This window comes from Cibotium barometz, chromosome 8 (assembly GCF_041138505.1).
Source record: "Cibotium barometz isolate CiBa-2024 chromosome 8, ASM4113850v1, whole genome shotgun sequence".
In the NCBI taxonomy this organism is placed as follows: Eukaryota; Viridiplantae; Streptophyta; class Polypodiopsida; order Cyatheales; family Cibotiaceae; genus Cibotium; species Cibotium barometz.
Genome location: NC_141053.1, coordinates 33754300 through 33781647, shown reverse-complemented (window position 1 = coordinate 33781647; position 27348 = coordinate 33754300). Strand labels below are relative to the sequence as shown.

The 27348-nt window shown below is 44.2% G+C and overlaps 1 protein-coding gene across 3 annotated transcripts; it reads left to right on the top strand.

The window, feature by feature from the left end:
* The first annotated feature begins 804 nt into the window (after positions 1 to 804).
* On the top strand, positions 805 to 27348 carry LOC147636172 (remorin-like). Of its 3 annotated transcripts, none has more exons than XM_086801611.1 (7): positions 805 to 1005; positions 1954 to 2107; positions 11909 to 11980; positions 12098 to 12187; positions 12372 to 12459; positions 26737 to 26818; positions 26914 to 27348. In XM_086801611.1, exons 2-7 carry the CDS (start codon positions 1990 to 1992, stop codon positions 27106 to 27108), a joined length of 645 nt encoding a protein of 214 aa, XP_086657737.1. In that variant the 5' UTR covers positions 805 to 1005; positions 1954 to 1989; the 3' UTR covers positions 27109 to 27348. The 3 variants fall into 3 exon arrangements, with proteins under 3 accessions (XP_086657737.1, XP_086657735.1, XP_086657736.1); XM_086801609.1 differs by lacking the exon at positions 805 to 1005 and adding an exon at positions 1012 to 1140; XM_086801610.1 differs by lacking the exon at positions 805 to 1005 and adding an exon at positions 1225 to 1390.

The window sequence follows — 27348 nt, the reverse complement described above, 5'->3', positions numbered from 1 at the left end:
AAGAGGGAGAAAAGAAAACTCATAATACTCATTTCACACCATAATAAACCCTCCCTTATTGCCAAGTGGTCAAGCCAATGAATTTTCAGACGTGGCCATGAAGGTGATTGGCTAGTGGCCATTCTTGAGGTTAACTCAAAAGTCCCAATACTTAAGTCTTAGACCCTAGGACAAAAAAGGTAAAATTATCATAAATATTTGACATTCTAACAAGAGATGGAAAAAGTTTGTTTGCTTTTTTTCCTTATTGATCAATAAAATTTGTGCCACAAAAGTTGGCAATTTTTTAAAGTGACATGAAACGTCTACTTCTTATGAAGAGTAAGAAGGACAAGGGTTGCTTTTGCCAGTTTTTTTGGGCAATTTGGTCGTTAAATACAACCACTTATTTTGAGTGGCTTTAGAAAAATAGGTTTAATGTTATCATAGAAACTCCTTTACAAAAAGTTCATAGATGCCCAAGACCAGAGCCTATTCTAGATCCTTTACATAAAAGTTCCCCATTTTCCCAAAAACAAAGGAAGATTGGCTCCAAGATACATGGTATCCAAAAAAAGAAAAAAAATAAGTTTAATGTGAAAAACAAGCACTATTTCTAATATGTGGCAACTTAAACCCACTTATTTTGAGTGGATGCACTATTCCTAGTAGGCCAATCATTTTGAAGGGTGAATTAGCCCCTTCAGGAGGACCAGTTGTTCTCAAAGAGGTTAAGTTGCCCAAAAGAGGGAAAGTCCCAAAGAGGTAAAAGCTCCATAGTTGGTTCCATTAATGATGGTGTAAATGTACTTGAGGGAAGGAGGAGCTATCATGTGCTTTTGATTGCTTGGGAGGGCAGGGTAATGATGATGGGTCCATTACCAACTTCTTCGTCATGCAGAGGGGATGGTGGGCAAGTTTGCAGCAGAAGCTTCCGCTTTCAGCATCGGCCAGCCAAAACAGAAAGGAGAGACAGAAGCAAAGTGCACCACCAACACCACCACCATGCTGCACCCACAGCAGCAGGTAGGTCCCCTTTGCAAACCCTTCCTTTCCTTTCCAAGCAACTCCCCATAGCTTAAGCTTAAAGAGCTCTGCTCTTCCATCCCCCTTCTACCCCTCTTTCATCTCTCTCATACTGCATCCAGCCTAATTCACTGTGTAAGATTTCTTCTCCGTGGTTGCCATGCGTGGGTCCTATCGTTAAGGTTGCCTGTTCTGTTGATGGAGTTTGGGTTAGGGTTAGTGCAGGGCTTGAGTTGGGGTTTGGGTTTGATTTTTCATCTCAACCACTTCCTGTACTGTAGCTCTACGGTTAGGGTTTAACCAGGGCGGATTGGGGTTTGGGTTTGATTCAAGATTTCAATCACAGTCTCGTCTCTTTGTTGGTAGCTGACATAAACATCAGAATGTAAGCTGGACTCGCTAGTGCTTGCATTATTCTTCATGTCAACCACTGTCTGTCTCTTTTATTTGTAGTAGAGAATATAGTCTTCAGTGTGGCTGGGGAAGGGATTAAAATTTAGGGCCGTTTTACAGATAGGGGTTAGGGTAAGGGTACTGCCAGTGCTAGGTTTTCGGGGAGGGTCACTTTAGGAGTATGATTAGGATTAGCTCAGGCAAGGGTTAGGGTTTGGCTGGAGTCTTTCATTTTCGGTTAGTTTTTATGCATGGCTTAATTTTAACTTCAACCCTTGTCTCTTTCTTTGGTAGCTGAATCAAAGAACAGAGGGTAGCTTCCATGATCTAAAGCTAGGGCTAATAGTTGAAAGACAGGGATATGGGTAGTAGGTGAGGGCCAAGGCTTGGATTAGGGTTACCGTTAATCATGGCTTTTTGGTTGTCGAATAAAGCTGTGCAAAGAATGTGGAAAGCAAGTTCTGACGTTTTGGAGACTGTTGTGGCAGAGTTTTTTTTTTTTCAATGAATTGGAGGCTCTTAATACAGGTGTAACTTTTCATTTCTGTAATGTAGGAGTTGGAAAGGAAGGGGGACAGAGATTGCAATTGAATGGAACCACCAGCACAAGGAGCTTTGAATGCCGATATGGCCGGGGAGAGAATTGTGAATTATTTTGACAAGATTGAAAAGAAGGCAAGCGGACCCTTGCCTCCAAGGGCTTCCCCAGGTAGAAATTCAAAGGGCGTGGTATTACTTGTTGAACCAAGTAGAGGCTTCTTTAGCATCCATCAATTTTTTTTGTTCTCTATCTTTTCTTTTTTGGATGAGGAGGGAGGGGGAGCAGAGGGTGTCAGTCTATGTACTAATCTGTGACACAAGCCAGGGAGTAAAGTTGGGGCTAATTTAGCTGATGATTTTCATAAAAATTATGTCAGCAAGGTGTGCTTAGCTAGTCTAGGTAGACTGACCATAGGCCATCCTGAGGACTTTCCACTAGAAATTTGTAGACAGGGAGTCTTGCGAGGGGGGTTCCATGCATCTTAGATCACTCATAACAAGTTCATGGGTCCTATAGTATTCACTGAAGTGAACCAGCCTGACCATGGGCCATCCTGAGCTGCTGGGTCTTTTGTGCAAGAGAAAGGATTTTCCACTACAAATTTTTACAGACAGGGAGTGTTGTGAGGGGGGTTCCATACATCTTAGAGCACTCATAACAAGTTCGTGGGTCCTACAATATCCACTCTGAACTGACCCACCCTTGCTATGTCTACCTTTGCAAGACAGGCCAAAAAGTACTGCATTGCGTAGAGCAATGAGGTAATAGGTTGCTTACAAGGTTTGGATGCCTTTATTAAAAAAACTTCTATAACTACCTCAAAAGATATGTACACGTTCTACTAGGCATGAATTGGGCTTGCTTCTAAGGCTTTGCTTTTTCTTTGAAATTTCATTAGTGAGACATTTTTGTTGGTATATTGAGCCTTACGTTGACGCGCTTCTTTGAATTCCACTGGTGCTACAACTTGCTATGATTTTGAAGCTCAACACACTCACAATGAATAGTTGAATGTGTAGCTGTGAAAGAGTAGTAACCAAGAGCCAACTACAAAGATCAAAGCTTCTGCACTTATGAAATACTCCTCGTTTTTCCAAAAAGCTTCTCTTCTTTGTTATGCAAGGCACTCAAATGTGCAACACCAGGCTAGGTTAGGAGCCTTAAGTCTATTCTTTTCAAAATCTGCATACTCAGATGCCAAATTGAAGGTCCTAAAGATCTCCCTTCTTTTTGCTGAGTTTTGGGACTGGTCTGGTGGTGGAATTGGCTGTTTACTCAAGGTTCAATGGGCTGGAGTGGGATTTTTTTTTTTCGAGGGGGAAATGCACCTCTTCTCATGTGTGGGGCATAGTTGATGTGTACGTACTGTACGTAATGTGCGGTACGTATTTGTACGTTGTTCCGTACAGATAAAATCTTTGTGTACGTAAAAATACGTACCATTGTAAAAAATATCAATCTATATGGCATTTCATATCAAAATAAACATAAAAAGATCCAAATACATTTTAAATTGTGAGAGAGACCTACAAGACAATCTAATAAGGTCTTTGCTGATATGCATTTGATTAGTAATCACAAAACCCTTGCCGCACGTTGTAAAACTTGTTACTTCAGAAATCAAACATCAGATACCAAAACCATCCAGTCTCGGCTCTCATAAGAGCTTTCATACACCAGTTGGCAGCCAATGGGGCACCCAAGCATGCAGTTGGCAACCTCAGCTAGTTGGCCAAAAGATTGGACAACTAAGGGATTTAGCGCAGCGTTTAAATAAGCATTTTTGGCAATATTCTTTGTCCACAGCAGGCCGACAGCAGTATGGTGAACCGACCTGCACTTTCAGTCCCTATATAAGTAGAAGTCATCATTTGCATTTGCAGCATAACCTTTTGAAGAAGCATAGAAGTCAATAGAAGCATGTAGAAATGTTGCATGCACGGAAACCTTGCTGTACTGATCCACAGCCCTAAGCAGGATTAAGAACATTGAATCTATTTAACACATGATTAAGGTAGAGAGGAGAGAGAAGAAGAGAGAGATTAGGTGCCAGGTTACAAAAAGATGGCTTTTGCTTGTACATGGCTGAGGCTTATGATCAGCCCATAAGGGTTGACCCATAGCCCTTCTACATGATGTTTTACTGATTCTATGAATGAATGATGACTGAATGACTGAATGTCCTGTGCTTAATTATGTGAGATGCTTATATATACTCTAGGAGTGCTGGTCGGCCAGCTATGGTGCTGTCAGCTAAATCTGACTGGACATAAAATCCATTCGATATATTAATGATGTGCTTTTATCATAGCTTGTAACATGCAATGGAATTATGCGTAATGAAGGATCCTATCACACAAAGTCTCACATCGTCTTCTTTATCCTGAGTTTCGCAAGTCTTTAGCAATCCACTTTATCACTTCAAACTTGAAGAGATGAGAGAGAGAGAGATAGATATGTACACCTTATTGGGTCCCAAATTACCCACTGAAGGGCCCCCTCCTATTGCCAGGAGTATTTGCTTTATTATCTTTGAAGAGGATGACTTTATGAGACTGACTTTGGACGGAAGATAAGCCAAACACAAGACCTTTGAAAGACCAGGAGTCAGGCTGAATTGTACACGGCTATAGAGAGCACCAATGATGACTGATCTCAAGCTTATGCACTCTTCCAATGGAATGTAGGAAGGCTGCAAATCTGAGGCTGAGAGAAGGGGCTGATTGGGACTGTTCAAGGCTGTGTGTATATGCTGAAAATGATTGAGTGAATGCGTTTTACCTTCACCGGTAGAGCTGTAGCAAAACGATGATGTGAGTGAATGCTGAAAAATGTATGTATTCTGAAAATGCAAGGTACCGATGTGCTTCTACTGGCTGAATGCTGTGGATGCTGCGTTTTGTGATGTAGAGTTGAATGCTTCATGCATAGATGCTCCTTGTGCTAAAGGGAAACGCTAGACTCCAATGAATATGAGATGAATGAATGAATGCAAGGTTGAGCTATTTATATGCCTCTCATGAGCTGGATAATGTTGATAATAAAATGGAAAAATGCCAAATAAATGCTATAAAATATGAAAAAAATACTGGATGATATTCTAAGTCTTTTGCAACGATCTAGATGGTCTATATGCATATGGGATGAATGATATGCAAAATGCAAATCCTAAGGCTTCTACTGACTTCTATATGCATGATTCTCTCCAAGTGGGTTAAGGGACTTGACTGACTGACTGATTGACTCTAAATGGTTGAGGAATGACTTACGTAGCTCGTGCCTGCTGACATATCCTAGACTGAGGATTACAATGGGGTCACGACGTACGACAAATATTAAATCCTAAAGGGTTCTACTGGAGTATGGTGTTGCATTGATGATGAGCCATCTTGTCACCATGCACCACAGTGCAAAGTGTATGTGACATTCGCTCCTGCTTAGCTTGGCGGCAGGTTCATGGCTTCCAAGTAGTCTGCCAACAACTGGGGGTACTCTTGAAAGAACTCTTTGTCTAGCCAAACTGCTTCGTGAGTACCTCGATCTCGGAACTTCGTATAGAACTGACGGAGTCTTCGACCAGAACCATGCTTCCAACGATGAAGAAGGATCTGCTCAGGCTCAATGACTTCTGATTTGTTTACCACATTTGGTTGCTGTTCATATGAAACATCAAACACTTCTTGTTCAACATATGGTTTTAGCCAAGAATCATGGAAAACATCATGCATCGTCCAACTGTTAGGCAACTTCAATTTCATGGAAGACATCACTTATCTTTTTAACTATGGAAATGGTCCAAAACTACGGAAAGAAAGCTTGGGACAACGTTTGTCCACTTGTTTTAATCTCTGTTTCATGATGCACAAATAGACCCAATTCCCTTCCTTCAAGGAAGTGGACATCTCGTCTAGACTTATTTGCCTGTCTGCTATAAGATTCTTGGGCTTTGGTTAAGCGGTCTTTAATTGACTCAATGATTTCGAAAAATGCTTCCGTTGTCAAGAGATGGAGACACTGTTCTCGTCAAAAGAGGAGAAACGGCAACCAAAGGCTACCTCATACGGAGTACATCCGACACTAGATGAATGAGTATCGTTTAAGATGGCTTGGACCAATGGAAGATAATGCTCCCATTTGGATTGCTGGTCATGACAGTATGACTTGAGAACATCAAAGGCCAAGTGGTTATAGATTTCTGTCTGGCCATTTGTCTGTGGATAGAATGCACTAGACAATTGTAACTTGGTTCCAAAGTTCTCGAATAATACCCTCGAAAAATGCAGGGTGAACTTGGAATCCCTGTTTGATGTAATGGTGCTAGGGCAAACCACAAATGGGGTACCAATGTTTGAGAAAAAGGCGGGCTACGTCCTCAACTGTGGCCGTATGCTTGCATGGGATGAGCATGCAGAATTTATTGAAGTGATCCACAATGGTAAAACATTGAGTGTTACGAGATCCGTTGAATGTTGGTAGAGGCTCTACAAAGTCCATAGAAATATCGAAGAAAGGTCCGTCGGGGATAGGCAAGGTTTAAGTAACCTAGCCTTCTTCGTATGTGGAGCCTTAACTTTTTGACAAATCTTATAGGCTTGAACATGTGAATAAACATCACGCCTCATTTTTGGCCAATAAAAGGACCGTTCTAATTTCTCGAGGGTACTGTTGACACCTCTATGTCCTCTAACTAAGGAGTCATGGGCATCATGGAGAAGAGCTGCTCGCTTTTCCCGAATGAGAGGCGGTTCTTGTAGAACAACCAACCGTTCTGCACTGAGTAATAGCCAAGCTCAGAAGTGAGGACCAAATTGTATTGAGTACCAAACTCATCGACAGCGAGGATGACCATGATTCGGACTGTTCTTTCCCTTGCTTCTTCTCAGCGGTGGCCCGTATTTCAGATGGATGTTAAATTTGCGTTCCTTAATGGTGACCTGTAGGAGGAGGTGTATGTCGAGGAGCCTTCAGGCTTCGAGGTTCTAGGATCAAGGGGGATGGTTTACAGGTTGCGGAAGGCCTTGTATGGTCTTAAGCAGGCTACCAGGGCTTGGAATCAGAAGATTGATTCCTTCTTTCTACAGACTAGATTTCAGAGATCGGTTGCAGATCCCAACCTATATCTCTTTCGGGAATGCGGCATGGTCACGTTGATCATCCTTTATGTGGATGACGTCATTCTCACCGGCGGTCATATGGAGCACATTGTAGTGACGAAGGTTGCCTTGTCAAAGGAGTTTGAGATGATCGATTTAGGCTTACTCCACTTCTTCTTGGGATTGGAGATCTGGCAGACCTAGAGGGGGTTCTTTCTCTTAGCAGCGGTATGTTCATGAGTTGCTTGAGGCCTTTGGGATGGAGAACTGCGAGCCTATCACGTCACCGATGGACCCGAACACAAAACTTACAGTGAATGATCCTTGTGAGCCAGTTGATGCCTCTTTGTACCCGGAAGCTGGTTGGTTCATTGATCTGGTTGTTGAACACCAGATTGGACTTGAGCTTTTCTGTGGGGCTGTTGAGCTCATTTATATAGACGCCATTGAAGTTTCATTCGGACGCAAGATTGCGGATCTTGCGGTATCTGCAGGGTGCGAAGGATCTTGGACTGTTCTATACCACTGGAGGTGAAACTCTACACCACTGGAGGTGAAACAAAGGAATGAGTTCGACTCCAAGGTTGGAGTGACTCAGATTGGGGACGAGATCTAGACACGAGGAGGTCTACATCAGGCTACAGTTTTACCCTCGGCTCAGGAGCAGTTTCATGGAGCAACAAGAGGCAGCCAACTATTGCCTTGTCGTCGACAGAGGCAGAGTACCGGGCTGCTTGTGGTGCTGCTTGCGAGGTTGTGTGGCTGCGGAGGTTGCTTGGCGAGATTGGGTTTCCACAGAAGGAGCCCACGGTCATCCAGTGCGATAACCAGAGCTTTATCGCTATTGCTCGGAACCCGGTCTTCCATGCCGAGACCAAGCACATAGAGATACAATATCACTTTGTTCGTGAGAAGATCTTGGCTGGTGACATCTTGCTTCTTTATTCTTTGACGGAGGACAATGCAACGGACCTCTTCACGAAGTCTCTACAACAGGCTATGCTCTGGCAGCACTCCAGCTCAATGGGGTTGGTTCCACATCCAGGAGCTAAGAGGGGGTGTTAGCAGTCATCTCTTGTTTGTACACTATGTCAGGGCCTCTGTTGTGGGTGTGCCTGCCCGTATTCGGTGTCCTCCCATTTTTCCTCACTCTCCGTATTTTTTCCCATTTATTTGGAGCTGTGTGTGGGCTGTCGGCTGCCCCCAGGTGTTGGCTGACTTTGTCTGCTGGTTGCCCGACTGCTCTACTGATGCCTGACCACCCCCTTAGTGCTGGCCGACTGACCATTGTGCTAGTCGTGAGCAGTCAGGCTTCTGTCGGCTTGTTTTGAGCTGGCTGACCAGGAGCCAGGGGCCATATAAAATGGCCCCTTGTCCTCACACTTCTGTATTCTGTGTTGGCTTAGGAGAGCTTGGTTCATTTCTTTCTATAGCATGTAACAGTGGAGATTTTCAGTGCGCATTATCGCTTAGAGTGCATCACTGTTGGTAGTGCTCTTTGCAAGTATAGTTCTGTTCTTGCAGCGCTTCTTGATGTAAGCGTTTCATAGCAATGCAACCGAGTGCTTCATCACGTTTGACTGCAAGGCTCAGCTAAGCAAGCAGGTAGCGTAGTTTTTTTTTTTTTTTTGTATTGTGGTCGTTTCCTACACGAGTGCTTCCTTGCCTTTGACTGCAAGGCTCAGCTAAGCAAGCATGCACCGTAGTGTTTTTAAAAAAAAATACTGTGGTCGTTTCCTACACGAGTGCTTCATCGCCTTTGACTGCAAGGCTCAGCTAAGCAAGCACGCAGCATATCGCCGAGGAGGCTTAGCTAGCATCACAGTCGGATCGCTTTTGCAAGCTCAGGCATTCTCTTGTGATTGCTCAGCCCAGCAGCTCGTCTGTCTCAGCAAGCACCGCAACGGGCTCTTTAGCAGGCGTTTCACAGCGTTACTCCAAAGCAGTGCAAACAATTTGCAGGCCAGTATAGGAGCGACGGGCTTTTCATTCAATTTGCAGGCCAGCAAGTCATAGCAGATCATCGCTACTATCTAACGTGTAAAAAAAACAACAAATTAAAAAAAAGAAAGAGAAACAGCTTCATTGCCTTAGAGGGCTCAGCCAACTCATCTCTCTCAAGCATATCCTAAGAGCAAACATTTTTTTTTTATAAAAAGAAAGAAAAACAGCTTCATTGCCATAGAGGGCTCAACCAACTCAAGTGCAGGTGGTTGCCCACAGTGAGAACGCCACAGTGAGGAGGAAGAGGACAAAACTGCAGCCACCAGTGTGAAGGTGAAGGTGAAGGAGCAGGGGACTTCATCTTTAAAATTTCTTTTAGGGTTCTAACCCTTTTTCAGTGCCTTGGTCCACATTTCCCACCTTTATTCCTTTTGTCCAACCCATTTTCTTTGGCCCATACTCCAATTGTCCACACTCCTTCCTATTATTTTGTCCAATCTCTTTATCTTTCCACATTCTCTTGAGGGTTTGGGCCACTTCACATATACAAACCATTTGGTCTATTGGGGATTGCTTATACGCAACATAGTTTTTGTGTTTGTGGGGTTTCTTTTATTCTCACTTGGGGTGTTCACAAGGGATGATCATTTGTGGTGTGCCACACATGTTGATGAATTATTTGGGCTTGTTCATGCGTGATGTGCGTTTTATGCATTGATTCACAAGTATTTTGGTATTGCTATTGTTTTCTCACACTATTTGAGTTTCACATGCTTTTACACATTGTGAGCCTTGTTCACACACGAGTCCATTTGTGTGAGGTGTTCGCTCGCTTTGAGCTTTCATTGGATATTGTTCACATGCTTAGGACTTTTATAGGGCGTGTTCACGCATGTTAGCACATTTTGGGTTTTGTAGACTTTGTTCACACACTTGGAGTTGTGTTCACACGCAACTAGGGGTGTTTCTTACTATTTTTATCCTTCTTATGACCGACACACCACACACATCATCTTCGTCATTGATATCACTATGACAATATCTCAGATCCTGATTTTAGGAGGGTCGCGCATGGATTGTCTTCATGGCTCTACGCTTGTTATCACGAGTGGTCACTTTTTGTTAGGGAGCACATCTCATTTGTGGCATTTGCACATACTTCGGCACATCGAGGCCTAGACCTCTAGATCCCGACTCATCGACTTTTTGTTATTATATTACAAGGTGGCATATTCATGTCATGGCTGGTTGTTTGAGCTTGAGAGTTTGGTGCCTAGCCATCAGAGGCATTTGTTTGATGAGGAGGAGATTCATGCGAGATGGTCCAGATCATCCGTACACAGCGACTTCTTTGCTACATTGCTTGGCTACTCTGACACGGAGGATTCGGCATTGTTCGCATGGGATGATTCTTTCTTTGGCCACTTATACGAGTGTCCCACACTCTTGAGCCACCATGATTATGTTTCTAAGGATGCAGTTGATACCGACACAGATTCAGATCATGATGATGATGTATTATTGTCGTGACCCTGTGTTTTTCTCTAGACAGTATGCAGGTGTGCACGGGGACATGGTGGATAGTGTGAATGGCATCAGGTTGGAGTTAAAAAGGAAACCCATGTGTGGACAACCCCAAGTGTGAAGGGGACATGGTGGATAGTGTGAATGGCATCAGGTTGGAGTTAAAAAGGAAACCCATGTGTGGACAACCCCAAGTGTGAAGGGGACAGGAATTAAAATTTAAAAGGTTTTATAACCTTGGGAGGCCCTTAGGCTATTTATGGAGGCTACTCTACTTTTGGGGGGACATGCCTCTTTTTCTCTCTCATGCTTTTTGGGAAAGGGGTGCTGGTGGGCAGCGCTGGATTCTGGCTTTTGGAAAACAGCTACAGAAGGGGTCTGCGCTGCTGGTCATATGTTGCTTTTTGGAAGGGGATACAGGCGGGCTGTGTTGCAGAGTGCAGAGGCGCAGCCTAATACTTCTTTACGCATGTTTCTTGGGATATAAAAGTTGGCTATTGTGCTGTGCTACAGGGCAGAGACACAGGCCTTCTTTTCTCTATCTCTTTGGCTCTTGGAGGACTGGTTGGCTGCTGTGTGGCTGAATATTCAGGCGCCCACAGGATCTTCTTCTTCTCTCTCCTTTGCTTTTGGCATTGAATAACCATGATTTTTTACCCAAGGCAGTCATAAGGAGCATAAGGGCATATTGAGGACTTTATGCACCTTTATGCATGTCCTGTGGTGGTCGGCTTGTTGGCCAACAGCAGTTCTAGAAACCGGCTGTAGATAGGGTAAATTGTAGCATATGAATAGGCATAACCTTTTCCATTGTATTCATCTGATCCGAGGTTTTGTGGGACAGGTCATAGGCTAAAGTGTTTCCTTGTGGAGGCCATGTTGGCTAGGATCTATGTACCTATTGATACATATATACAGAAAACACTGTTACAACAACTTTTCTCTCTCTTCTTTCTGTTCATCTCTGCGTTTTGCACAGTTCTTAGTATAGGCAGTTCTTCTGCATTTGACAGTCTATCACATCAATCCCATCATCTCTTCTCACTGTGAAGTGGACTCACGGGGGCTTGAGAATTTCGTTTGTGGCAATTGGAGTGTCTTGAATGTTTTTAGTCCACCTGAATATTCACAACTCATCATTTGGCTAGTTCAACTCTTTTCATGACTGTATTAGTAACCACCTGGGAGTGGCCTTTTTGGCGGGATGAAAATTCAGAGGATATCCGCTGTGTGTGTATGTAAAGGAGGCCATGCTCTTAATCTAAAGTTCTGTGGAAGAGAAACTTGGTAGAGGCTTGGTGCGCTCTCCTCCTACAATCTTGGTTATTGTCTTTCAAAACATCTTGGGATTGTGTTCATGGACTTCGTACTTTTTGTCATTGTCATTGTTTTCTGTGTTACCCTTCAGAGGATGATGTGATTTCTGAGCTCGCTTCCCCTGCCACTCCAAAGTCCCAAGCAGGAGTCTGCTTGAATCCTGGTTAGTCTATATCAACTGTAATTGTTTTTGTTAATTGAGATTACTATAAGGCAAGGTTTGTTGATCCTCAGATTACCGTTAGTGGAAACTTTATAACATATAGTTGATGTTTTTTAGCACTAGATATGGCACGGAAGGTGCAGTTGCTCTCTGTTGGCGAAGGCTCTCCAGGCAGTGTATCCATGGCAGGGAGCTCATTGAACAGGGGTCTCTCTCTCTCCCTCTATGTGTGTGTGTGTGTGTGTGTTTTGGGGGAGGGGGGGCGGGGGGCAGCACACACATGCGTAGAACTATAGTTTTATTGGTAATTCATGCATGCCTATGTAGAGTATCAAATTGTTTCTAATCTTTAACGAGGTTTGAGATTCTCTTACCTGCATTTCCTTGGCAGACTTGGTTTTGGCTAAGTTAAATAAAGAGAAGGTGCTTTCTCTTATCAAAGCATGGGAAGAGAACATGAAAAGAAAGTCTCAGAACAGGTACACTTCTTGGTGATGCACTTTTAACTTGGCAGTTAAAAAAAAATTCTGGGCCTGTGTTTATTGTTGTGAAACAGACATTGTGTTGCACTTAATTACCTCATTGCTTTTGTAGCTTTCCTGCACTTTTCCAACGAACCATAGTATGGCTTGTCTACAGCATGACTTTTTCCTTAAAGCCTCAATTGAGCATTTCATGTTTTGTGGCCTCTATCACATGCTGAGTGTAACTTGCGGCGGTGCCCGGGGGACTAGGGCCTTTGACACACTTGTTGATACCATCAATGCATATTAAAACACTTAAACATGGCCACAACCTTAACACATATCCATCATCACTTTGCATAAAACATAAAAGCTGGACAAAACATCCACAAATGCTAAAAATGGAGCTTGCACATGTGACACCACATAGAGGCCGGAATGGGCCGACCCCCCCCCTTGGAGTATTTTATTACCCAAGGAGAATAATATCATGTATAAGCTTTGAGGGCCTTGCTCTCCCCACGGAAAAATGGAGCTTGCACATGTGACACCACATAGAGGCCGGAATGGGCCGACCCCCCCCTTGGAGTATTTTATTACCCAAGGAGAATAATATCATGTACAAGCTTTGAGGGCCTTACTCTTCCCACGGGAGATGCCGGATTATCCATATACAAATGCCATAACATAGCCCAACACGAGGCAACCAAGCCGGAACACAGGCTGTAGAAATGCGGAGCCAATAATATAATCCATATACTTCCGTGTGGGTACTGGTTCTTCCCCAAAAACCACGGGTCTTCATGCAATAGAGCTGGTACAACAGGTTCAACTCTCCATTCAACCGATACAATAGGTACAGTAGGTACAATGGCTGGTACAGTCGGTACAAGGGCTAGTACAGCCAAAATTAGTGGCTGGTACAATAGGTATAGTGGTTGGTACAGTAGGTACAACAAGTACAAGGGTTGGTATAGCAGGTACAACAAGTACAAGGGCTGGTACAATCAATACGATGGTTGGTACAGCAAAGTACAAGGGCTTGTACAGCCAGTACAGTGGCTGGTACAACAAGTACAAGGGCTGGTACAAGTACAATGGCTAGAAATCATAATAAATGATTACATATCCTTGCCTTGAGTATTTCTTCGCGATGGAAGTCTCCAAAACAGTCCCCAACAGCCGGTATTCTTCATGGGAAGCCTTCAAGAGAGAGAGAGAGAGAGAGAGAGAGAGTAGCCATCATTAGGGCAGCCTGTAACGGTGGTAGAGGCTAGTGTGCAGCAAGAGAGCCTCCATTAATGAAGAGAGAGGGCTCCAATTTATAGAATTAGCCTCCCATGAGTGAAAATGAAAAGAGAAGGCTATGATGACAAGTGGAGAGCCACACAATAGCTAGAGTGACTAAGTGTCAGGCCACTTGTCTCACTTTGATCCACTTTCTGACTAAGTGTCAGGCCACTTGTCTCACTTTGATCCACTTTCTGACAAGTGTGAGGCCCCTTGTCTCACTTTGATCCACTTTCTTGCCACATATCCCAATCTAAGAGATGGGTTCTCCAATAATCTTTACCTCTAAAAATATCCCAACTAGTAGACATTCTGTCATAGGCACTTTGCCAACTCTTGGTATTTGCTCAATTCCAGATGTAATGACGCGAACAGAATTTCCATCGGAGTCGGGCCGAAAATAGCAACTCTCCTAAATTTTAGGAGTGTGGTCCTTTGTATTCCAAGATAATCCCCCATTCCCAAAGCTTGTACTTTCCAAATATTTAGATATCCTGGAGTCCACCAGATCCCTTTCATACTGGGAAATTTCTAGGCTGATGACACTGAGCCACACTCCCCCTCGCCCAATGCTTTGTCATGTGGCCAATTAGTCTCTAAGGTATACTGTAATCCTTCAATGTCACTCAAGCATTGGTCAAGCCTTTTAGACTCAGTACCCGTTCCTAGCATGACATGCAACATTTTAGCATAGTGCAAGAAGCACTCCTAGCAGCTGCAAATTGTGTCAATGACTATGGAGACGAGTCACACTCTTCATAATGAGGTATGCAAAAACATATAAAATTTTATGTGTTGCAAATCCTTCTCTATGAAGCCAATTCTATAAAAATACATGTAGCATGCAATAAGTTGACCATTGTAATGCACAACAAAGCCTTCTTTAAACCTGTGAGTTTATGCAATCCACTTTACTTTGAGAGAGAAGAGTAGATAGAGAGAAGATGAGAGTTGACACCAGGTTGGGTCCCAATTACCCACTAAAGGGCCCCCCTGCAAGCACAAGTATTTGCTTGTATTTCTTTGGAGAACTCTCTACAACGATAATGAATGATGACTAAGGACTGCCCAATGCAAGGACAAGGAAGACCGAATGCAAGCTGAACCATATGTTGAACCAATAGCATTGTAGAAGATCTTCTCTATGAAGCCACTTACATAAATCTAGAACTGTTGAGGATATACACACATGCTGGCTGAAGATGAGAGGATCTTCTATGCTGCCTTGGACTGAAGCACGGAGTGCTTGAGGCTGTTTGTACGCTCCAAGAAGCCGGGGGATCTCAAGCACACACATGTTCTCTTGAACTGCTTTGCTGAATTCTAAATTATGAAGTGATTTATGCAAGGGATTGTGGGCTGCTTATATGTGAGTGAGGGGCTGCTGGTCAGTCCATTTACGGCCAGCTTCATATGTCCCACGACTTGTTGAAAACAGCATTTTATGCTAAGTGCTGGCCGAGTGCTGTTGGGTGCCTACTTATGCTGGCTGACTGACATTATATGCATATCATGCTGATTATATGCTGGCCGACTGCTTTCGAAGGGTAGCTATGGTGTCTAGCACCATATACAACGCAACCCCCATCACGGGGTGCCATATGGGCTGGCCCACAGGCTGGCCTATGTGTACATGCTTCTCAATGCTTCTATGTGACTGACTTAGTGCTTGCTAGGTTGACTTCTTACATGCTCCTACATGATGAATTCTCCGAGTGGGTAAAAGGACTGACACATGTAGATGCTCTAAGGCGTGGAAGAGTGACCTACGTAGCTCGTGCCTGACATGTTCCGAATTGGGGCTCACAATGGGGTCATGACATACAATAAATATTCCTAAAAAGAGTATTAATACTGTATGATGTTACATAAAATGCTGAGCCAGTATGTCACATAGCCCCACCCTCCTGCTTAGCTTGGTGGCAGGTTCATGGCTTCCAAGTAGTCCGACAGTATCTGTGAGTACTCCTGGAAGAACTCTTCATCTAGCCATACGACTTCATGAGTGCCTCGGTCCTTGAACTTTGTATAGAATTGTCGTGGACATACCTGACGTGATACAACGGATCACAATCAAGCTTGCAAATGGAGCTTGATCACACATAAGATTCCTCAACCCTTCTAGACTACTCCCCTGACTCAAAACAGGTTAATCGAGTAAATTACGAAGCTTTTTATAGGACAAGGCGGTACAAACATAGATGGGAAAACATTGACACACATGAACATTTATTACAAATCTTTTTCGGGGGACATCCCGGACAGAGAACCCCGACTCAAACACACAAAAAACAGATTTCCGAGGAAAATCAGGGTGAAATCCCCTTTCGATGCCAGTGATGTTGCCTTTTCCGGCGTCTTTTTTAGACTACCATCACTTATGGAGTCTTCAATGCGACGGAGATGGTTGCGATTTTGCCAATTTTGGGCAAATCAAGGAAAAGTCACAAATTCTAACGAGTGTGGGAGGGTGAATTTGATTGATTTTTGCAGATTTCAGAGAAACCCCCAATTTTTAGTGAATACAAAAGCTTTAATTAAATGATTTTGCACCAGAATTTGAAAAACCTCAAGTTCAAAAATTAGGGTTTGTAGGTGCTGATGTTGATGTTGACAAAGGTGAAACTGTAGTGGCGAGAGGCCTTGGAGCAGCCAGGCATGAGAGAGCAATTGGGTAGGTCTGTGCGTGGAGAGAGTAGTCGGGCAGCTTTGTACTTGGAGAGAGTAGTCGAACAGCTCCAAGCAATCGGGCAACCGCTTGCGGACAGTAGCAAGCAATGACCTGAAAACAACGCGAGGGCGAAAAAATTCCGAGGCAAGGGATGCGTGAAGAAAAAATCACCAGACGAGCCCAGATTCAAGTCGGTTTAGTGAGGACGACCCAAAATAGGAGGTACCCGGGTAAGGTAGATGGGCTCCCAGCTTCGCTTGGTCGAACAGTCGGGGTGCTTGCCCCCCCTGGTCCACCCAGCCACCTAGCCTGCCAAGCGGTGGCGCTTAGCTCAGCCAGGTCGGCACCCTATCATGGGGTCCGCTAGGCGAGCGGCGCAAATGGGCAACACTGGCGGAGACAACAAAACCAAAGATGTGCAGGTCCGGACAACAACGAGCTAGTGGCTCTGATACCAATTTTGAAATCAAGGCTATGGTGGATCGTGGTGCTCCATGGCTGCAAAGAGAGAGAGAGAGAGAGAGAGAGAGAGAGATTTGCTACACACATACATGAATAAGGATACACACACAGATACTAGCCCTCTGGGGCCAGTTTACACACGGACACACGTGGGTACACATGTGGACACTTACACGGGTACACATGATGGTTACACGTGAAGCTCCGAAATACCCAAAAAACCCCCCTTTGGAGAAAAGGTGATATCTTATGAAGTGGCCTTCATACTTACGTTGATTTGGGCTCGTTGGCACCACGTGATGCAAACGATCACAGTGGCCATACTTGACGTGATACAACGGATCATAGTCAAGCCTGCAAATGGAGCTTGACCACACATAAGATTCCTCAACCCTTCTAGACTACCCCCTGACTCAAAACAGGATAATCAAGTAAATTACGAAGCCTTTTATAGCACAATGTGGTACAAACATAGATGGGAAAACATTGAAATGCATGAACATTTATTAAAAACCTTTTTCGAGGGACATTCCGAGCAGAGAACCCTGACTCAAACACATAAAAAAAGGAAATCAAGGTGAAATTTCCTCTTGATGCTGGTGATGTTGCATTTTCCGACGTCTTTTCTAGGCTATCCCCCTGTCTATGGGCTTATGGCGTCTTCAAAGTGACGGAGATGGCTGCGATTTTGCCAATTTTTGACAAATCAAGGAAAAGCCCCAATTTTAACAAGTGTAGGAGGGTTAATTTGACTGATTTTGCAGATTTCAAAGAAACCCCCAATTTTTATTGAATAAAGAAGCTTTAATTAAATGATTTTACACCAAATTTTGAAAAACCTCAAGTTTAGAAATTAGGGTTTGTAGATGCTGATGCTGACAAAGGCAAAGTTGTAGTGGCGAGAGGCCCTGGAGGAGCCGGGCAAGAGAGAGCAGTCGGGTAGCTCTGTACTTGGAGAGAGCGGTCAGGAGGCTCCAAGCAGTCAAGTAGTCGAGCAGCAAGACGAGCTGAAAACGGCGCGAGGGTGAAAAAATCCAAGGCGAGAGACGTGTAGCGAAAAAATCTCCAAATAAGCCCAAAATAGGGGGTAGCTGGGTAAGGTAGATGTGTGCCCAGCTCCGCCTAGTCGAACGAGCGGCTCAGTTGGGATGCCCCCCCCCCCCCCCCCCCCCCCCCCCCGAGCGGTTTGCTGAGCCAGCATAGCGGTAGCGCTAAGCTCAGCCCGGTCGGCACCCTACCATGGGGTCCGCCAGGCGGGCGACGCAAATGGGCAGTGGTGGCAGAGGATGGGCGGCGTAGGCGGAGACAACATAACCAAAGATGCGTGGCGCGCGAGGTCCAGACAACGACGGGCTAGTGTGTCACGTGCACACCCATCAGGTGTACAAGTGGCATGGCATCATCAGGCATATAATCAGGATATTCACTCAGGCATATATCAGTATGAGCATCATATGGAGGTGTTTCATCACCAACATCAGCATCCTAATCATCATGAGCATTGTAAGGCATTCATATGCATCAGCCGACAGCATGTATAAACCAGCCGACTGGCATTTTATGGTATTTATGGCAGTCGTGGGCATTTGCATCTGGCCGACTGCAGCAAGGCTGGCCGACCAGCACCAGTCCCTCATATAAATAGAGGCGCATCAGCATTCAGTCCATCATAGCATCTGACATCAGCGTTTTCAGCCCATCAACGCATCCAGTTCAGCATAGCGCATCTCATCCAGTTCAGTCCCTCAGATTTAGCCAACGCATCTATCTCCTCAGCGTTTCCTTCCCAGGCAACAGGAGAGCATCTGTGTTTTCAGCATCGCATCAGCATTGCATCAGTCCCAAAGCCATCCCTTCAGTGTTTCCTTCCCAGGAGACAAGGGAAAGATAGTGGGACAGCAGTTCATCAAGCATATCAGTATATTCAGCATATAGGCAGCATATTCAGCATATAGTTCATCATTCCTATCTCCTACATAGAGGGAAGCCGGCATCGAAGGGTGGACCTCAGCATTGGAGCAGGGAACAGTCCTCAGCATCAGCATTCAGCCTATTCCTCTCATCCCGACGAGAAGGGTAGTCATCTAGGACAAACATCATAGATTTATTCAGATCTCATTGTAACCCATTCATCTAATATAGTTGCATTGCATTGCATTGACACTATCTGTCTTTCTTAAGCATCATTAAGTGCAGTTTAGTTAGACTAAGGTTGTGTTTACGATGGTCAAAGACCTCACATGTCACATTGGTATCAGAGCGTTACAGGGTAACCAGCCTTAGATCATTTTCATTCCATCAGTCATTCAGTCAGACATCATGTTAATCGCTTCCGCACAGTTAAACCCAGTTCTCAAAATCTTGCAGGCCACCCTTAGGGATTTTCCCTTAGGTATGCATTAGTAACCCATCCATCTGCATTCTTGCACAGCATATAGGGTTGCACATGGCTTGCACAGTAGTCATCTTAGCAGTCATCTTAGCAGTCAGACTTGCATCTGCAAGGCATACATGTTTGCCCATGAACTCTCTGGGGAAGAATAACATCCAGCCTATTCCTCTCATCCCGAGAAGGATAGTCATCTAGGACAAACATCATAGATCTATTCAGATCTCATTGTAACCCATTCATCTAATATAGCTGCATTGCATTGCATTGACACTATCTGTCTTTCTTAAGCATCATTAAGTGCAGTTTAGTCAGACTAAGGTTGTGTTTGTGACGGTCAAAGACCTCACACGTCACATAGTGGCTCTGATACCAATTGTGAAATCAAGGCTATGGTGGATCGTGATGCTCCATGGAGAGAGAGAGAGAGAGAGAGAGAGAGAGAGAGAGAGAGCGACAATTGCTAGGCACAAAGAAGCTTATGATTAATGTTGTGAAATAATCAAGTACAATGTCCCTTGCCTTATCTCTTGACTCTACTTATCACAAAAACTAACACACTGATGACGAGGGAAGCTAGCATGCACGCACACACACTGGAAAAGATGTACTCAATAATGATTTGAAATGAAAGTACAAGTGAGTACTAAAAAGCCTAGGGCTAAGTGCCCAACACACATACGTGTGCTCACATGGGGAAAAAACCCGTGTCCAGTCGTGAGTAAGCTGGGTTCACAGCTGAACTAACCGGGAGTGGACATAACCAACACCCCCCCCCCAAAGTGAACGGTGTGAACGGGTAGCAGGCAGCAGGGTGTTAAAGCTGTGAATGCTGCCCTGCGCTATGCTCCACAGTAAGAGTGATCAAGAGAGATCACGTGTGCTCACATGGGGAAAAACCCCATGTCCAGCCGTGAGTAAGCTGGGTTCACAGCTGAACTAGCCGGGAGTGGACATAACCAACACCCTCCCCCCCCCCAAGTGAACGGTGTGAACGGGTAGCAGGCAGCAAGGTGTTAAAGCTGTGAATGCTGCCCTGCGCTATGCTCCACAGTAAGAGTGATCAAGAGAGATCACGATGGCAAAGATGAATTGCAGTGCCAATTGAAAAAGCAAGCACTATATGACGGGGAAAAGGAGAATCCCCAATGTTACAATGCTAATGCTAGAGTACAGTAGTACATAAACGCATCACCTTAAATGCATGTCAAAGATCATGTGGACATCAACTGCATCAAATCAAGAGGCATCGCATAATACCCCCCTGAAGGCAAGCATCCAAATGCCAAGCTGAACTGCATGTGATCCATATCAATGACAACGATAGAGCAAAGCATAGCTCTGTAATTGCACCAGTGATAAGCATAAGAAGTGGTAGCAGATATACGCATGTGTAAAGGCAATAGGATCCATAAGTCATGCCTGTGAGACATGCAATGTAAGCTGCAAGAGGGAAACTCATCAATGGAGGATCCGATGAGGAAAAATCAGCAATGGTAGGGCTGATAAAAGAAAAAATTCAGCAATGGGAAAAGCTGAAAATCGGGAGAAAAAGTGGGGGCTTGGGGTGGGCATCAGCTAATGCTATGAGAGGATGAGTAAACTCTCAGCAATGCCATGATTAGTGGCAAGTGTAAAGATGCATAATCCCACAATGAATAATATACATGTGAAATGTCAAAACCATGAGGAGCAAGCCAACACTGGCCAAGTGTGTAGAAGGCACTCCCAGTAAACATCACATGTGAGAAAGTGACAATGTCAACACTGTAGAAACAATCCCGCTGCAAGGGAAAACAGCATAAAAGGCATCTCCAGTAGACACCACATAAGAGAAAGCGTCTAGCATAGACAAGGATAAGGGTCAACAAGCATAAGTGACCATGAAGCATCACCAACTGTTGTGGGCAAGTAAAATCCCCCCTTGAAATGCATTTGCCAGACAATGCATACCAAGAAGTACTGACTATAGGGCATAGTCATCAAAAGCAACGGCATCAGAAGACATCTCTATAGGTGATGAAGATGTAAGGGTCAAGGCTAATACATGTGTAGCCAAATTGGCTTGATCTGCACCTGTGGAAGAACATGCCAGCTTCTTCTTTTTTTCACTCTCAATACGCTTCCTGCATTCCTCTATGGTGTGCCCTGTTTTCCTGCAATAATTACAACGCTTTTTCTTTTCAAGCTTGTCCTTTGTCTTGGGAGGATCTGATGGGCTAAGTTTAGGTCTAGATCGATTTCCACGAAAGGGAGCAGCCATTGCTGACTCAGCAGACATCATGTTGTTCCTGTTGGAACGGGATTGCTCTTCACTGAGCAAGAGAGTCAGAAGTTTGCCAAAAGTGACCGCATTAGGTGCATTGCCAGCCAACAACCGCAAAGTGGTGCCAAATGTCTGATAAGAGTTGGGTAAATTACACAAAACTGTTTGAACAAGATAGCCATCTGTCAAGACCTCATCAATGTTAATGAGCTGCTCTCGTAGGTCTTTCACATGCGTAAGGTATTGATCGATAGAGTCACCTTCAAGCATGCGGTCAGTCTCAAGCTTGCCCCGAAGGTAAGCTACACGACCCTCATTGTGACCTGAATACAACGCTGCCAAGGTATTCCAAGCACCCTTTGCAGTGGTCCAAGAACGAATGTGCGGAATGATATGCCTGCGGCACGAGAGAGCAATCAATGCATGGGCCTGAGCATCCCTAGCATCCCAAGTACGCTGCTGTTGGGTAGGAGGACGACGACTTCACCCTCCGCTGGAGCAGGTGCGAAAGGACGCTCTTCACCTTCCACTGGAGCAGGTGCGAGAGGACGCTCCTCAGTGCCATCCACATATAGCCATACATTCTTGGCAATCACTTTTTGACAAACCAAATAGTATTGCACATGAGTGAACACGGCTTGCCTCATTTTGGGCTAGTAAAACTACCGCTCTAACTTCTCCAAAGTCGAGTTCATGCCCCTATGATTGTCTATAAGGCATTATGGGCATCGTGGAGAAGAGTTGCTTGGAATTGTTTCAATATACAAAGGTGGCCTTTGTAGAAAAGCCAACCATGAGGTATCAACAAATGGCATGGTCCTACGGCGTTCAACGCCTATTTCCATTGAGTACTGAATTCCACAAAATCTACATACTTGTGCTTCATCTCCTCTTGTCCTGTACAAGCAAGATTCATCCTTGTGGATTGGATGTGGAACACGGTTCTTTTCTTGCTCAAGGCATCAACCACTGGGTTGGCCTTGCCTGGAAGGTGCTCTATCATTTCACCAAAGTGCTCGAAAATCTGGCTCCAGCGGTGTTGACAGTCACTCCAAGTCACGCTTGGCATCGTCTGAAGCCAACTCAAAGCCTAGTGATTTGTGCGAATCTCAAAGTCGCACCCATAAATATAATGCTTTCAATGCTTCAGGGCTTGAGGAGTTCTGAGGCATAGACTGAGTAGTCCTTTTTTGCAAGGATCAACTTACGGGACGTCTAAGCAACTAGATGCCCATTCTATTGCAAGCTCACTCTAGAAGCAATGTTACTTGCGTTAGTGATCACTTGGAATGGGTCATCCTAGGAGACTAACACTAAACAAGGAGTCCCAGATAATGCAACCGTAAGGTCCTTGAAAGCTTTGTAAAACCCGAGGGGTCATATGAATCCATTCCCTCCGAGTCTTTACACCTTTAAGCAGATCACTGAGAGCTGATGAGACATCACAAAACTTGTTGATGTGGGTAGAATATGCATGGCAAATGCCCACAAATGATCGAATGTCATATGCAATTTACGAAATCTTCTATTAAGGATTTTTGTCACCTTTGTAGGATCTAATCGGATACCTTCAGCACTAATTATATATCCGAGGTAGTGAAATCTCGTATAAATAAAACTCTGATTTTTTCTCATTGACATAAAGCTCATTGCATTCTAGCAATTTTATCACTTTTTCTACGTCAATGTCATGTTGCTCTTATGTAGCTGAAAAAATCAATATATCATCCAAAAAAATGAACACACACTTGCCTATCAAGTCGTGAAAACCTGCATCATCACGTGGTTAATTGTAGTTGGGGCGTTTGTTAAACCAAAGAGCATGACCATGAACTCGTAGTGGTCTCGCTCAGTTTGGAATGTGTTTTGAGAATGTCTCCGTACGCAATTCGCACATGATGGTATCCACTCTTGAGGTCAATCTTTGAAAACCCCTTCGCTCCATTCAACCTCTCTAAGATGTAATCAATCCGAGGCAGTGGGAACTTTATCTTAATCGTCGGCTTATTGAGCACGTGATAATCTACGCAAAGCCGGGAGGATCCATCCATTCTTTTTCACAAAAAGAATGGGGGCTATGAATGGACACACACTAGAGTGTAATTCGTGGAGTTGACGGTCCAACTCTGAGTCCATGGCCTTATGGAAACTTACTTGGGGGTTCGAAACTTGGGAGGAGATCAATTTTGTGGTCCTCTGGTCTATAAGGGGGAAATTTAGGAGGTAGGTTATTTTGAAGAAAGATCTTTTGAAGGGCCTTGTACTTCTCTGAAGCACTTGTAACTGTTTGGGTGGTCTGAACATATATCACCACACACTGTGCACCTTTTCGAATCTCTCGTTTAGCTTGGATATACCTAATGACCGGTATGCCTGGTGCACACTTAATGATCATGGGAGCCTTTGACACATTTTGGGTAATCCGGAACGTGTGCTAGTCCTAGTCAACGTCTTGTGAAACTATTGGATCCCTAAGATGATATCTGCACCTACGAGAGGGGCAACCATGAAATCGCGCACAAATTCTATGCCTTGGATAACTAATTCAGCACAACGAGCTTCAAACTTGATGCTCGTTGTCATGCCCATGCTAAATCCCTCCACCTTCTTATCTACTGAGGTCAACGAGAAACGGGCTCGTTGAGTGGCCTATTCCGTGACCACGTCCTTTGTACTGCCGTTGTCAAACAAGACGACGACTCTCCGGCCATCAATGTGTTTAGCAATTCTTTTCGCTCATACTCCTGATCATGGTTGCCCTTTTGCTTATATTCGAGCTCCCGGCCGACGACGACGCCAACCGTAGGAGTGGGAGCTAGAGGACTAGTGACAACTAGGGGGGTTGGTGTGGGAGCTTGGCTTACCACGAAAAGTGTTGAGGCTTAGGGCAAGTGTTAGAAGTGTGTCCTTTTGTATGGCAAAAGAAGCATCGTCCCTCCTTGTATTGTTTGTGCTCTTCGAGACTGAGCTTGCTGCTTGTTTTGCCGGCTAGAGCCTTCTAGTCTAGAGTAAGGCGAGGTTTAAGTTCTTAGAGCTACAGGCTCCCGGAGTAGACCCTAACTGGGTCTAGTTTTGGCTCTTACTAGTGGCAGTGGTTGCCTTGGCTACTCCGGGTGAGGAGGTCTTCAGTTTTCCATTGTTGTATTTTGTCTTGGCACTTTGCGCAAGTGAAAGTGCCCGATCAAAAGTCTGTGGTTCAGACCTATCAATGCCCGGAACACCTCTAGAGTGGCCTCTTCTACTTGTTTGTGATTAAGAGTCTTGATGTTGTCATGACTCCTGTTTCCATACTGACCTGCACCTCTTCTACTTGTTTGTGATTAAGAGTCTTGATGTTGTCATGACTCCTGTTTCCATACTGACGTGCACCTTGGCCTGGTGATGAGGATCTGCCTTTATCTCTGCCCGTGTCCGAGTAGAAGGCATGCTCCTGCATATTCTCGCAAGATGATTTACTCCCGACATTTCTCTTCTCGTTGATTAGAAGGGCTAGAAGGTCCTGAAAGAAGGGGGTTTTTTTCTGAGTCTGGATAGAAGTCCGGAATTGCTCATAATCTTTTCCTAGCCCATTGAATGTGGCTGACACCAAGTCATCATCATCAACACTAGTGCTCCAATAGAACCGAGGGCATTAGCAAGCTCTTTAACCTTTAATGAATAATCATTGATACATAGCTTTCCCTTTGTCACATTATGCAGCTTCTGGTTCAAGTGCATCTTTTTTCCAGTCTTCACTTTTGTTATACGCTTAACCAAGGTATCCGATGCATCTTTAGGTGTCCCTACATCCTGTATGTGACCAATCATAGAGTCCGACACACTAATAGAGAGCTAGTACATGCCCTTTGTTGACCCTCTTATGCCATGCTCTAAAATCTTGTACGTGTTGCAGAGTGGGATTTTCTTCGAGAAGCTTTGACTCCTGCTTATCACTTGTAATGAATTCCCAATAGCCTTTTCCTGGTACAAAACTTCTCATCTTGAACTTACATGTTTGAAAGTTCTTGTCCAACTTCTCATTCACAATGCTGGATAGACTCTTAGCTATAGCTACCTGCAGTAACTTTCACATGTAACATAAATGATATTCCTCTATCCAAAGGACACTTGTAGTAAATTCTGCACATAGCAATCGTGCATAATCTGTCTGACAGGTACATAACACAATCACCCTGTATCCCTTCCTTTGCTTGCCTCTTGTTTGCTCCTTGAGCTCTTCATGCGAACTTGTGCTTTTATACCAATGACACTAGTTAATTTTGCACTCACAACAATCTTGCAATGTCCAATAATCTATTTGACAGATACATACACAATCAACTCATGTACCCCTTCCTTTGTTTGCCTCTTGTTTCCCCCTTAGCCCTTCATGCGAATGTGCGCTTTGATGCCATAAGAATTATACGGGGGATTGGGTAAGCTAGCTCCTTGCAAACTTTCTTCTTCACATGACACACACACACACACACACAAGTAGACAAGCACACAAGAGAAATGGATGGCTGAATTTTCTTCTATCTTATCACTTCTCTACAATTATAACATAAAGATAAGAGTACATACTATAAGGGAAAGTACTCGTCTACTAAAACATACAAGGTCGGTTCATAGTGTGAACCCGACTATATGAGTTGGCACTATAACTACGCCATATAACTCTAGTAAACCAAAGTGGCTGTCATGCAGCGTGTAAACCACTGGCGGCATATCAACCATAATCTCACCGACTATGCCAGTGGCGTTAAGTGCGGGGCTATCATCCTGGTGTGTCATCCATATCCACACTAGTTGAGCTCGATTATCTCAATACGATACCCCCGCTCTTTCATGGATTGCGTTTTCAGATTTTTTTGTAAGGTGTCCTAAAACAGCCCTCTCTATTTTGTACACACAATTCAGAACGCTTCGTGAATGATCATATGGTGATGCACTCCAGCTTGTCAAGGTAGTCAATGCATCTTACTCAGCCCAGTTGCTATCAATAGAAGTGAAAGTGGCTGACTGACTCTCTCTTGCCCCCTCCCCTCCCCGAATTGGTAGCTAATAGTTTTAAGTACTGCTAGGAGCATTGACAAGCAATTTGCTGTCAAGACAAGCTTTAGATGAGGTAGTTTCTTGTATAAAGTTAGCTTTGCAAATTATAAAGTTTACTTAAGCCTATTGAATTCTATTTCTCACCTTTATCATTCAAATGTGATTGCTTTACATTCACAGTTATAACAAGAAAGTAGCCAAAATAGGCGCATGGGAGGTGGCCACGAAAGCAAGGGCTGAGGCAAGCTTGAGAACATCAGAGGTGAGTTACAAATGTCTTTGAAAGAGTATTGAGAGTTATAATGGAAGTCACATAGGTTTGCAATGCTCACAGAAGGAACATATTGGAAACCACAGGAAAGGTTGGAGAATGCGAAGGCTGCTTGTGTTGAGAGAACCAAGAACAAGGTGGCTCTGGTGCAGCGAATCGCAGAGGAGCAGAGAGCCCTTGCCGAAGCTCATCATGGACAGGAAATGCTAAAAGCTGAGGAGGTCGCCGCTAAATGTCGGGCATCTGGAGCTCGACCCCGGAGGTTCACATTCTGTTTTTGAGCAGATTGGCCAGGTGTTCATAGTTTTATGGGACATGATGTTTAGCAAAAGCTGCCAATGACCTTTTTTAATGGATTGGTTTTATTTTTGTTGGAAACTTGTATGAATGTCTGTCTTGATTATTGGACCATGTGTGGTCACAGCATATACAATACATTCTTTTTCTTGTAGAAAAAAAGCCCAAGAGGCTGCAGGGTTACTGCTTGCATCTCTGGCCCTTTAATATCATGTGGTTTATAT